General features: G+C 42.5%; 1 protein-coding gene across 1 annotated transcript in view; it reads right to left on the bottom strand.

Annotated features, from left to right (window-relative positions):
- Positions 1 to 1,958: 1,958 nt before the first annotated feature.
- The window catches only part of nrg2b (neuregulin 2b), a 46,457-nt gene continuing 34,826 nt past the window's right edge, over positions 1,959 to 13,589 (bottom strand). Inside the window, exons 6-12 of the mRNA XM_029511978.1 lie at positions 12,050 to 12,073; positions 9,200 to 9,302; positions 7,811 to 7,940; positions 6,522 to 6,649; positions 5,844 to 6,059; positions 4,810 to 4,993; positions 1,959 to 2,438 (exon numbers count right to left, since the gene is read on the bottom strand). Coding sequence (XP_029367838.1) covers positions 1,959 to 2,438; positions 4,810 to 4,993; positions 5,844 to 6,059; positions 6,522 to 6,649; positions 7,811 to 7,940; positions 9,200 to 9,302; positions 12,050 to 12,073 — 1,265 coding nt within the window. The remainder of the gene's footprint in view (positions 2,439 to 4,809; positions 4,994 to 5,843; positions 6,060 to 6,521; positions 6,650 to 7,810; positions 7,941 to 9,199; positions 9,303 to 12,049; positions 12,074 to 13,589) is intronic.

Here is a 13,589-nt window from a genome sequence, read left to right as displayed (position 1 = left end):
TGGGGCCTAAATCCATCTGCTAGTTGCTTCTGAAGGTTGATAAAGGGGTGAGAAAGACATGGAGGGGAGGGGCCGGGTGATGGGGGTGGAGGGGCAGACAGACACATAACAGATCATTCAGTCAATATGACCGAGCAAAAGAAGTTCAATCAATAAAGGTATAGGAATGCAAATCAAGGATGCAGTAATCAGTATTATCATAAACCACCACTTGGCTGTGAGCTAAAGAAACAAAGTAGAATCAGACTCCTGCTCTGTAGCAGTGTGGCCCAGCACTCAGCGACCCGCAAGCAATTTTCCCCATCAGAGCAGTGCCGTCGCTAGTGGGGTGAAAAGTGGTGGCGATTCTGGGGGCCCGCAGCTGGAGGGGGGCCCGAAAGTTTCCAGTAGGATTATATTAGTAAAAAAGAAAAGAGGAAAGAAAAGGGGAGAACCCAGAGCGATATCCTCCTCCTCCTCTTAAGGGGGCCCAGAATTCCTAGCTATGTCCCCATCAGAGTGAACAGATGGTGTCTCCAAGTTTTTGATCATCATCAGCAACATCATCGTTGCTGTGACCCACACACAGCCACACGCATGCCCACTTACACACATGCACACAACCTTTCAAAATTTAAATCAAACAAACCAAAAAAAATAAAAGCAACTGAATTTCCCCTACTGATTCCAAGAGTACCCAGGCTCCCTAAATCATGGCCACGTGTGAACTATGGACTCAACAAACCTGATGCACGGACTGGAGGGATGGGGCGGGACGTGGATCTGGCCTGCGGACTGAACTGTGACTGAGATGACGAGCTCTCTCTGGTTTGAGTCTTTTGGCTGTGATGTGATGGGGAAGTCCTGAGACACAGTGCGGCTCTAAGCTGCTGGCATAGGAAACGGGCGGGCTGGGCAGTCCACGGGAGGCCAGAGTCAGGCTGGATTACAACTGGATTGGTTCGGTTCGGTTTGGATCGGCAGCTCCCTGGCCAATGAGGGAGGTTCTTACAGTGCAATGGAGCTTCTGGCAGCGTGAGGATTGGTGGAAGGAGTGTGTCAGTCACACAAGAGACCACACCCTCCAAGGTGAACTGAGGCGCCAACCAAATGAGGCTTCATGAGGTACACACACTCACACGCACACACACACACACACACACTGCAAACATTAGTGATGTCATGGCAGCACCCTGAACACCTACAGAGGAATCTGGAGTCACTGTCCCTCAACAACTCCTTCACGCTCTGATTTCACAGAAACAACAACAAATGACTGACAGGCAGCGAACGAGGACAGAGATGACTGATGTATGTTCATCTGGAGAGATTCTTCCACAAATCATCCAAGAAAACTACCCTACACATCCGGTTTGCGTCAGTGACTAAATGTCCCTGTGAAACGAACGCGTCGCATGGATCATACTCATGTAAACAGACACCTTTTACACAGGAGGAATCAATATTGCATGACATAATCAGATCACAGTTCAAAAAGAGGAAGATCCCAAATCAGAGAAAAAACCAAAGCAAAAGGAAGGAAGAGGGTTGGTCTCTATAAAAACGAGGAGTCTTTATAAGAAAGGCTACAAAAACTCAATGGGACCTCCGACTTCAGCATACAGCAAAAGGCACCACAATATTATTCTATTTATCTAACTCGTGAAAAAATTGGCACGTAATTCTCTTATTTTTTTTTCATCTCTCATAATGCTGTAAATCAAAAAACTTTACATATAAATATTTCCCCCCCATTATAAAAAAAGTCTTTGCTGTTAGCTAGTAGACAATTTTTGCTGAAATGAAAATAAATATTTCATTTGTTTAGAGAATCTGTCTGTTATACAAAATAAAAATATTTCTCCTAGATGCAGGTCTCTAGTCCACTGGTTGTGTGTGGGAGGAGGGGGCGTGTGTGAGGTGGTGGTGGTGGGTGGGGGGGTATATGTGGTGGGGCTGTTGGGCGGAGGGGGGCAGTCTTAAAGGGGCATGTTGTCAGCCTTGGAGCGCTGCGGCTGGGAGCCGCGGCTCTGCCCGTTGCTGCGCGTCCCGGGCCGACTGAGCCCGCGGTGAGTCCGTGTGTCCGCACCGGAGGACGAGCGGAAACCCGGCACTGATAAGGGCGGGTCCACGTTCATGTTCTGCATACTAAGGAAAGGTGTGCTCTCCCCCTGAGCATCCTCCTCCTCCTCCTCCTCTTCCTCCTCCTCCTCCGACTGGCTGAAGCTCTGAGAGCTGTAGTCCCGGAGCCCCGCGGACCGCTGGGAGATGTGTCCGTTGAGGCGGTTGCGTCGCGGGCGACGCCGGCTCCGGATGGGTTCCCGTGACGAGGCGTACTCCTGCGTGGTCTCGTACGCCTCGTCGTCCGGGAGGCGGTACGGACTGGACGGTAGGCTCCCGGTGCTCTCCGTCAGGTAGGGCCGCCGGGGACGCCGGGGCTGCCGGTACAAACTCCCATCCTAAGGACGGAGGACAGAGAGGACTCAGCATCACCTCAGCACTCAGGAAGATGATCAACGTGTGAGCGTCCAGTGAAACAAGCAGCTGCATGCTGTTTTTTTAAGAACGAGCACATCCTGAGAAACCACCGTGGTCTCATACAGTATCTCCCCTTCTGTCTGAGGCAGATAGCCCAGCCAGACTGGGTGATATCATGAACATGTGCACTCATTTATATGAGCTTTACGCCTCAGACACCATCCGGAACATGTACGTACATACAAAAGCACAAATTGCGCATTAATCTACACCAGAAAACCGTCAAAACAAACGCTGTGCTCACGATGTTCGAGTGAAGACATTCTTAAACTGCAGTGCAAGGCTGTTTTGGATAGTTATGTATATACATCAATCAGCCATAACATTATGACCACTGACAGGTGAGGCAAATATCACTGGTTATCTGGTTACCTTGGTAACTCTCAGTGGGTGGGACATGTGACGCAGGAAGTGAACAGTGACACTGATGTGCTGAAGCTGGAGAATGATCAGGTGTGAGGATGCGAGCACCTTAGACCAAGATTAAACTGTGTTGTGTAGACCACAGAGACAATGCAGGTTAGGGTTGGTAGGGGTCCAAGGAGGGAGAACCAATGAACACAGGGTCAGGGGTCATGGCTCACTGGTGGCCATAGAAACCGTCCTGCCACTCATGTGGATGTTACTTTGACGTGAAGCCCAACCTAAATGTTGTTCAGACCAAGTCTATCCCCTCGTGGAAACAGTGTTGCTTAATGGCAGCAGTCTCTTTGAGCAGGATAATGCTCCCTGCCACACAGCAATGGTTTGAGGCACAACGACCAGTTCCCAAGTGTAAACTTGGCAGCAAATTCTCCAGATTCTCCAGAATCTTTTGCTGGACAAACAAGTCTGAGCCACGGAGACCCATGATCATAACATCCATCTTTCAGGATTTAAAAAAATCTAAGCTGATAGTATTTCAGTCCTATATAGCTTCAGAGACCTTGGTGAGTCAGGGCTGTTTTGGCAGCGAAAGGAGGACCTAAACAATATTATGGTTATAATGTTATGGCTGATATTGTTGTAACCCACTTTGAAAGATTTGCGTCTGCTCTAGCACTGAACAGGCTCTGGGCTGAGCACCACAGCGAGGGTAGGGAAGTTGCAAAAGATTAACAGATGGATTCAACAAGGCTGGTTTAAAAATTTTCACTAACTGATTGTACATTGTCACTCTCACCCTGCTGCTCCAGTTGGTCATCTATTTTTTCTATTAGACTGTTATTCAATTAGTCTAATTGAAATTAGGACATTGTTCCCAACAGAGACCTGAGAACAACAAACAATCACAAAAACACAAGCAGCTAAACAAAGGCTGTACAATCACTCATTGGATGGAGCTAAAACAGAGATCAACAACAATTAAACTAATTTAAACTTTAAAGGCACAATGCGTCAGTTTTTTCTATTGCTACATAGCTGTCATTAGCATTGACAGCTGTTTGCTTACCAGTCTAGAAGAAATGCCCTGATTTCAGCATTTCTTGCTGTTGCCAGCAGTGGACAGCAATGCCAATGTAAATGCTATACATACAGAACAGGCCAAAAGTTTGGACACTCCTTCTCATTCAAATGAATAGGAAAGGGTGTCCAAACCTTTGGCCTGTACTGTATATATATATGTATTTTTGCTTCTATTTCATTTCCCTTCTTCTGTCTCAAGTAAGCATGATCAACTATTGGCCCCAACCCTACGAGCCTCTGTTTGGTTACTAATCTGGTCAGTTCTGAAAAAGTAGTGCTGCTCATATTATATTACTACATACAAAATACAAAAAATGACTGAAGCTCTTGCTTCTTTATTTGCTTCAGCCATTGTAAGCAGAACTTACAGCTACAGTTTTTGAAATATTGAAGGGAAATGTTTGACCCTATTTTGAGGAAAGTTTGCGGTCTAGGATAGATATAGGGCTGCCTATACAAAAGTTTTACAGTCGGAGGATTTTGTACATGAAGTATGTTTGATTTTTGATTCATTGTGATGTACAGAGGCAGCATGGTGCAATAGTGGTTAGTCCTCTTGCCCCACAACAAGGGTCAGATTCCCTGCCCCCTTTCTGCGTGAAGTTTGTCCAAAGACATCATGTTTAGGTTAACTGGTGACTCTAAACTGTCTGTAGGTCTGAGTGTGAGTGTGAGTGGTTGTTGGTCTCTGTCTGTCTCTGTGTGTTGGCCCTGTGATGGACTGGTGACCTATCTAGGGTGACCCCGCCCTCACCCAGAGTGAGCTGGGATTGGCTACACCAACCCACACGACTCGGAAACAGATAAGAGGTAGATGTACAGCGTGTAAAATATTGTCCCACGTACATCAGGGCACCGTAGCAGTGGCTGGTCGTCATCTCTGTGGTAGGCAGCAGCAGCAGGGGGCAGGGAGAGGGCGTGGCTTGTGTTGGGTGAGGTGATCTGGAAGGTGGGCACCTGGGGTGGCAATGCGGGGTAGTGGAACTCCACTGGGGACAGGCGTGCTGGCGTGGTCAGTGCTGACACATACCTGGATGAAAAAACAGCAGTGGGTCATTATAGCCTCTATTTCCGAGAGAGTGGCACAACATACATTAACTTTAAAACTGCACTGAGAGCTCAACTCAACAAGCTACATACGCTGAATTTACTGATGTTTTTTGTTTGTGTTGCTTTTCTGCTGAAGACACCAAAAGGGTGAAAAAAACACTGTTGGTGAGAGTCACAATGAAAATCTTGTGCATGATGATTTTTTATATATGTATCTTAATTTGGCTCTAAGATGCTGTATGGGTGTTTCATTGCAAGTGACTTTTTTGTACACTTCCCCAGAACTTTTGATTAAAAAGTAAGTAATGGAAGGTACTTCTCTGACTCAGACACAATTTGTGATTTGGACGTTTGGACGTTTGGATGCACTCCAATTCAAATATTTACTACACAGCTGCACTACACAAGTGGAGGGTTAAATTTTTAACAAATTAGATATTTATTGAGTTTATTTAAGTTCAAAATTTGTCTGAAATGATGTAAGAAGCAATATGGAATCATGAAGAAAGCCAATGTCAAGATATCAACAAAAGTCATCAGTTCTTTATTTTATTACAATCCTTAGATCCCAGGATCGCACTGATTTATAGTTTTATTACAATTATTTTTTTTTTATTATCCCTGAAGTAGTGAAAATGTCAAAATAATGAACTGCCACTTGGGGTCGCCAAAGAGTGTGCTGGAAGTGACTATAAAAAATAAATGTACAAGCAGCAAAGCAAAAGTGTTGTAAAGTCACGAACAAACACATGGGCAGAGATGACCCCCCCTCTCAGCCACCATCACTGTCAGTACAAACACACAGACACACACATTAGCACCTCCCCTACCTGTCACTGTGAGGTGAGTCTCTTAGAGAGTCATAAGAATCCCCATACTGCATTCCCGGTCCAGATGTGTCCGTACAGCCCCAGTGGGCGGCCCTCCTCGCCATGCATGCTGGGCTGCTGCACTTACTAGTGCCCACAGAGCTGGACAGCCCCCCTGACTGGCAGTCTGAGTTCATACTCTCTGTTCGCTCCATGCTCCACGTCTGCTCCTCGTGTCTGTAGGTATTTGAAGGAGGAGGAGTGAGGCGTGGATCTGACCTGCTCTGTAGTCTATCCTGATTGTGTCTCACAGCCTGTTAGTCAAGGTTTAGCTATAGCCTAATACATACCCTGATTTTTAGTCTATTTTACTCTAAGGGAGAACATCATTTAAAAAAAAACAAACACAGGAGTCTTCCATTAAGGGTTTTTTTTTTTTTTTTTTTAAACTTTTCCATTAGTATTTATTCTCCCATATCACATCACATATTTTCTTCCTCAGCCTGGTGACATCAATCACCAGGCAGGTTACCTGGTATGAGGGTTTATCCATCTCTGAGATTTCTCCCTCTGCCCAACACGAGGGAGGTGGATTCAACAGCAGCAGTAAAATTTCTCACCGGAAAGTAAACTGACTCTGTAGGATCTTGCAATGCAATGTCATCCTGATTTTTGCGTGTCTGTGTGTGTTAGACCTACCTGGAAGCGTGTGAGGCAGTGGTAGAGTGGTGGGAGCGGGTCGACATTCGGCTGCCTGCGTAGTTGCCTGCACCCTCAGCTCCGTGGCTGATCACACACTCTGTTGTAGGGACACTCGTGGGGATGTACTGCAATAGACACACATTAAAACACATTTGAATATGTATATTTTTTTTACTAACAAACGAGAAAATATGAACAAGCCGCTTTCAATGAAAGGATTCTTTGTACATATTTAACTCCACATCACTCATTTCTTTTCACCGTGTTTTCACTGTTGCCATTATGCTGACTCATGCCTATTATGTTTCCAACAGGAAGGTAGGTGTTATCTGCCCTCTCTGTAATGCCTGTCAGCTATGTGCCACCATATTTCCCTCTGTTGTCAGTGGATCGGAGTTTTATTTACACAAAACTCTTTTGGAGGCAAAACTGCTCTGAAAGCTAATGGAGCCTTTGTGGTAGAGTTAAATCAAAGTGACACAGCTAAATAAAGTCTTTCATCATCCCCACCTAAAGACACATAACCTGGCTGAGGCTTAATGGGCTTCCTGCAGTTTGCTCAGATGAAATTTACATCTAGTTTTACTGTCTCGTTCTTCTTCTAACCCTGCTTTAGCATTAATGAATATCTGAGGGGATTCTGAACATTGTGACACCACTATTTATGGGACAGTTATATTTAATTTAAAGCTCTGATGTATCTGGCTTTATCTCAGCAGCACTTTGATAGAAAAGCAAAGCCGAGCAGACAGAATGTGCTTTTTGATTGTTGCTGATAGATAACTGTAAATGAATTGCTATTGTTGTACTGGGTTACTTTTATTGTTCCAGCTACCAGAGGCTGAAAGAACATCACTGGTGCCAAAAATGCCTCCAGTACAGTTTGGCAACAGCACTCACCCTGGCACTAAATTTGTCTTTAAGTAACATCTCTAATTAAAACAAAAAAAGAAAAAGAAATAATTCAACCTATCCCTCTTGCCATGAATGGACAACTTTTCTATGTTTCTAAAATACATTCTGGTTAATTTATTTTGTTGGATGTGGCAAAAAAAAAGAAAATAAAAGAAATTCTGGCTACTTTTATTTATTTATTTTTGCCTGTTGAGCAGTTCAGCCTGAGAAAGTGTCTGCTCTGTCAGCAGTGACCTGTTGTAGGAGTCATGTCAGCATGAAGATTTAGGGCAGCGAACTCGACAGGATTTTCCTTGAGGTTCATTAGATAAACCTGACATTAGGGCTGTATGCACCTGTCCCTGCTGTGTGTTTCTACGGGTTGGACTCACATCAACCATGGGGATCTCCTCATGACCTGGTCCAGGGTGGTTGGGTCCGTTGGACAGAATGCGGGTGGGTTGATCCACACACTGGTTTTGGTTCTGGTGTAGGTGATTCTGCATCTTCTTCCTCTGCTTCCTGGATGAGAGGTGACAATGAAGGAACAATACATGATCTGGAAAATGTGTTAATCTACAGAAAGTGACGAATATCATTTGGCAAATTGTTATACTCGGTCCCATCTTTTTTGTTCTTTCGTATCTTTCCATTTAGCTTTCATTACTTCTTTTGGTAGCGCCTCTATCTACACATCACATGATTTTTTTCATTTTATGATCACAAATAATCAGAGCACTACATCACTCTCTCTCTTGCAGTCACATGGTCATTAGTTGGGATCAAATATCAAATGATGAATCAAATTATTTAATACTTTAGTATTCATTCTACATAGCCAAAATAGTGATTAACTAACAATACAAAAAACAAACAAGGGCCTTTCATTATGCAGCAGTGCAAAGTAATTTCTAAACCTCTTAAAGGATATAATTTTAAATAACTGTTAGAAGTTAAAAGAGATCAAACCTTCCAATATTTTGCAAATAAGATGATTTTTTTTTTTCAGTATTTCCTCCCTTCATGAATCATCAGAAGACATCTCAAATGTATTTTTGACCAATGTAAGGCTTATGCCACCTAGGCTGGGAACCACTGAACTGAAATTTAAATTGATGAAATAAGAAAAGTTCAATCAATTGCAGCAGTAAAATGCTACTTTTGCATCTAATAACATATGTGTGTATAACATATCAATTGAGTGCATTTTGTCCTAGTCTATTTAGATAGATAGATAGATAGATATATATATAGAGAGAGAGAGCGAGAGGAAAGAGATTTTTTTTTTTTACTGTGTGCGTGTGTGTGACACACATATACTTTCTTATAAATGTTATATCGTACATTTATTTAATATATGGAAGACATTCATTCATTCATTCATATTCAACTCATTGTCCCTCAGGATATCCATCTGCCACTCACAGCTAACGTTCCAGGCTACAGGTGTTCACCCTGGAAACGTCATCAGTCTATCACAGGGCTGACACACATAGAGACATACAGAGACAAACACTCATTCACACTCACATTCAGGCCTACCGCAGTTTAGACTCGTCAGTTAACCTGAAGCTGCATGTCTTTGGGCTGTAGGAGGGAGCTGGATTACCCAGAGGGAGACCACACAGGTACAGGGAGAACATGAAAACTCCAGGTGCCGGTCCCAGGCCCAGGAATATGACCCAGAACCATCTTCCTGTGAGGCAACGGTGCTAACCAGTGTGGTGCCCTTTGTAATACATGTATGAGGGGGTTATTTGTTGTTCTTCAAAGACACGTACTTGGTTTTGCAGTAGGCCACCACACAAACGATGCCAACCACCAACAACGCCACACAGATGCCTGTGATCGTCAGCACCCGCCTCTGGTAGAGCTCCTCAGCCTCTGTGGAGGGAAACACGTACACATACATACAACACACACATGTTTACATGCACACACACATACATTCATGTAATGCATACACACAGTAAACACAAAAAAGAAAAAAAGAAAAAAAAAAAAACCCACACACACATACACAGCATGAGTGCGTCTCCATTAATGGTAACTGGTGAAACAGTGTTCTCACTATTATCTGTTGCCGTCCTATCGCCTACTCTATCATGTTGCGTCTTCCAAATTGAAATCTACTACACTCACACAGTGCTACTACAAGGAGTAACTGTACAAACTTCTTACTATAGTGATGAAAAGCAAAGACATAAACCTGCATCCTGACATGAACTCCCTGTAGTACCTACACCAGAGTATCTATAATGGTCATGGGGATATAATGCTACAGATGGCTCTCCCTGGGATCTGAATGCATCATGCCAGTATGGATGGAAAAAAGACAAGTCACTAAGATGAACGAAAGAGAAACAAATCATTTTCCAAAGTGTTAACACCACAGTGGCTTAAGAGTACTATATATATAAGATAAATATCAGGAAAAATGCACAAAACTTTATTTTACATTTTGAGTTTTAATTTGAGAAAAATACAGCAACCTGTTTTTGCCTTAACATGTCCTTATAGTTTCAACTTTCTGAATGTGATCAACCTGCCATATTGACAGTTGTCTACTTTAGTTTCATTACTAAAGTTGACGTGGATTTTTCCAACAGAAATGACTTAATTCCCTCCTTCTGAAAGTGAGGATTTCTTTGTTTTTAATATAATTTTATTAGTAATTTATCTCGAAGCTGAAAATCTGTGTTTTGCTGTCCTGTCTGGACAGTGGACTGTGTCTTACAGGAAACCTACAATTCCCGATAGCAAGACTAGAAATTAGACTGCAAAAAAAAATAAAAAAATCAGCATAGTAACCACTTCTCTTACTTTTCAAAGGGGCAATTTTTAGGTTTTTTCTGCAATTTCTTCAATATTTTCTTGCTATGGTAGTCATTATAACATAACAGATTATCGTATGCCTTCTGAAGAGAGCTTCATTTTCTTTATGAAGTTACTAGTTGACAGCATAAAATAATTTTTACAAAGCTAATAATTTTTAAGTTTTGCAAACCATACAACTTTTATGTAATTGATTGATTTGATTTATATATATAAAACACTTCAAATACATTTTGTATTAGGCTATAACATTCGGGCCAAATCAATTTGGGGTAGATGACACTGCACTACATTCATCTGATGATGCTTTAATAGGTCTGTGGCAATGCTGCGTGAATACTTCCTCACTTACATTAATTCAGATCTCGGGGCCTCCTGTGGTGTAACACTGTGTCAAAATTGCAGGTGCAACGACACAATGACAGAGGAAGCAACAAACAGAACAAGTGGGGAAGAGGGAGAGAGTAAAAGAAGAAAAAGCAAAGTGGCGAGGAAGGAGGAGCAGGAGGACACATGTAGACAAAGGGAAAGGACGGGGACTGAGAAGGGACCAGGGGCGTGTCCAGGAAGAAGTCACAGGGAGACAGCAGTCCCCATGAACCAAAGACTGACTAATCCTTTGTCCCCTTATCAACTAAAACTGGATTATAGAGGCCCTTGGATTGTTAGTTATGGCTAAATTAAAGTCCCTGCAGGGTAACAAATGCTTTTCAAAGTCATATAGTCTCTTAAACACAAATAATTTGTTAGTTTTAGTTCCAATATTTGCTCTCAGTTTGAACTAAAGCTGAAACTATTTACTGCACAGCTGTGCCTGTGAGCAACCCGTGGGGAAAACTATGCTCACTAGATACTATGTATCTGTTGAAGACAGGAAAACAGACAGCAGATTTTTTTTTTTAAATATATAATTTCCAAAATCAGTTGGTTGCAGTAGCAGGTAATTCAAACATTGTCCTCTTTACCTAATTCATCAGCTCACCTTTCCCCCTCTCCCTCCCCTAAAAAGGTCTAGACACGCCGCTGAAAGGAGGAAGAGGAAGGGGGGAGGCGCAGGATGGGGGAGTTTCTAAATAAAGGGCCTCTGTAGGGATTGACAAGCCTACGAGAGCCTAGGCCTGGCATTGTGTGTGTGTCACAGGGTACTGATACAGAAAGGCAAAGGGAAATGGGAAGGCGAGCTCGCTGGCACAGTGCAGCCGAGAGCAATAGTGATTTAGGACAGGCGAGCTCTTGACTCTGACATTGAGTCAATCATGGGCAGAATAATAAGGACTGACTATGTGGTCAGGCCTTTTGCTGGCTTTTGGCAACACTTTATGAAAATATTCGCAGCTTTCATGTTTTTATCTGACAGGCTTCTGAAACCGATATGAACATTGCCAAAGCCCAGAGGAGAGGCCAGGTAAACTGTATTTATCGATGATGTGAAACATAGTTTGACTTTTTGGACAAAGTAGGTAGCTTTTTCTCTTTGTCATATTCTGATTCATATTAAGACTCTTCATTATTTTAAGTTGCCTCTGCACTTTGGTTTATTAACATATCCTTCCCAGTTAATTTGTCTCTTTCTTCAGTGGCTTCTTTTCAAGATTTGTTGGACTATAGGACGAGTGCATGCAAAGAAGGGAGGTTACATGTCTTGAAACCAGGTTAGTGGGCACAAGAAAAAGAGGGACAGGTTGAGACAGACCTTGTTGTTGGTTTTAGAAAGAAGATGGTACAATAATGTGTGACTGTGAGAGGATCTTGGCAAACTCTTTAAGCACAGCAAAATGAATAATAATGTTCCATACCCATAAATTCAATTCTGAGAAGCTCTGCCAGTGCAGAAAGTTGTTGGTAAAAAGGAAAGAGACAGATAAGGGTCAGATGTAATGTCCACTTTGGCGCAGATATATTATTTTCATGTCCTGTATAGGGTGAACCAGGATATAAGTTAATTCGTGCTGTCATACTGATTGACATGTGTACCGTCCAGTAACAGACAGACAATTCAGACAGCCTCAGCTCTGTGACCCCAAGAAATGAAAAGAAAAAAAAAAAAAAAAAAAAGGAACTCAAACAAAATCAAAAGCGAAGGGAGAAAATGAACCAAAGGCGGAAGGAAAGAGAAGCCAGCAGGAAGAAAAGGCATGCACAGACAGAGACAGACGGACAAAGACAGCAAGACAAAGAAGCCACATCACTTACTGCTATATTTACTAGACCTCATTTCTGGAGTAAACAATGTTGGACAGAAATACAAAATTAAAGAAAAAAAAAAAAAAACAGGACAAAAGAAAAGAAAAAACAAGAAAACAAAAGATAAAAAGCACTGAGTTACTTTCCAACATAAAAACACAGTACAGTCAATGAGGCTGGCACAGCAAATGGGGGTGGGTGCTGTAACCCGTTTGACTAATGGCAACTGTGTGCCTTTGTATCGATTACAGCATACCTCTCGTATAGCACTTTGTCTAACTATTGCTGTGTACTGCTATTATAACCTCTCATATGATTTACAGAGAAATCATGTCAGCATTCCCAATTTCCATAGCTTTGCATGCATTACTGACTGTAAAAAGAGGAAAAGTCAGCCAATCTCCTGTCCACCCTAACCTGAGCTGCTCTACATTGTGACAGTGCTTTATGCTGGCACCAGTAGAAAAGCAGGCAGTGACAAACCAACAGAGACTGAGAACAACAGAAGGTGTTCCTTCAGCTGACTGAAAGAGCATCACAAAGCAAAATAAAAGCACAACAGACAGATTTCAGCATGTGGACAAGGCTTGATGGTGGGGTCAAAAATAAGAAGACATTACATACAGTATGATAGTTTGTGATACAAAACACAGCCTTGGTTTAAATTTGACATTATTCAATGCGGAAACTTCCACAACAGACAAACAGCGAAACAGGACAACGTAGTACAAAGCAGAAGTGTTTCACCCCTGAAAACATGAGAACAAAGGTCATTCGCAGCCCTGCGTGTGTTCTCTCTGTGATTTCTTCGACATAAACTGACATGTTCAAGAGTCAAAAAGCAGTTTTTAAGAGGGAAAGCGGCAGGGCCAAGCCTTAAGTATTGTACAAGATTTTTATGTATCTGAAAATCTTTAGTTGTCCAGAGTATCACAGGAGAGTTACAAAATATGATCCATTTGTATCACATTGATGTAACAGAAATAATTGGCTATTTTGGGATATCAACATTTGCCTTCCAACAGGGGGTTAGATGAGAAGATTTAACTACTCTCACATCTGTATGCTAAGAAGTTATGAAACTGCAGCCAGGAGATGATAAAATGAATTTAAGCCAGACTCATACTATAGGAGTTCCTCAGCTATTCTGAA

This window comes from Echeneis naucrates, chromosome 10 (genome assembly GCF_900963305.1).
Source record: "Echeneis naucrates chromosome 10, fEcheNa1.1, whole genome shotgun sequence".
Classification (NCBI taxonomy): domain Eukaryota; kingdom Metazoa; phylum Chordata; class Actinopteri; order Carangiformes; family Echeneidae; genus Echeneis; species Echeneis naucrates.
This window is presented reverse-complemented; position numbering and strand designations above follow the sequence as displayed.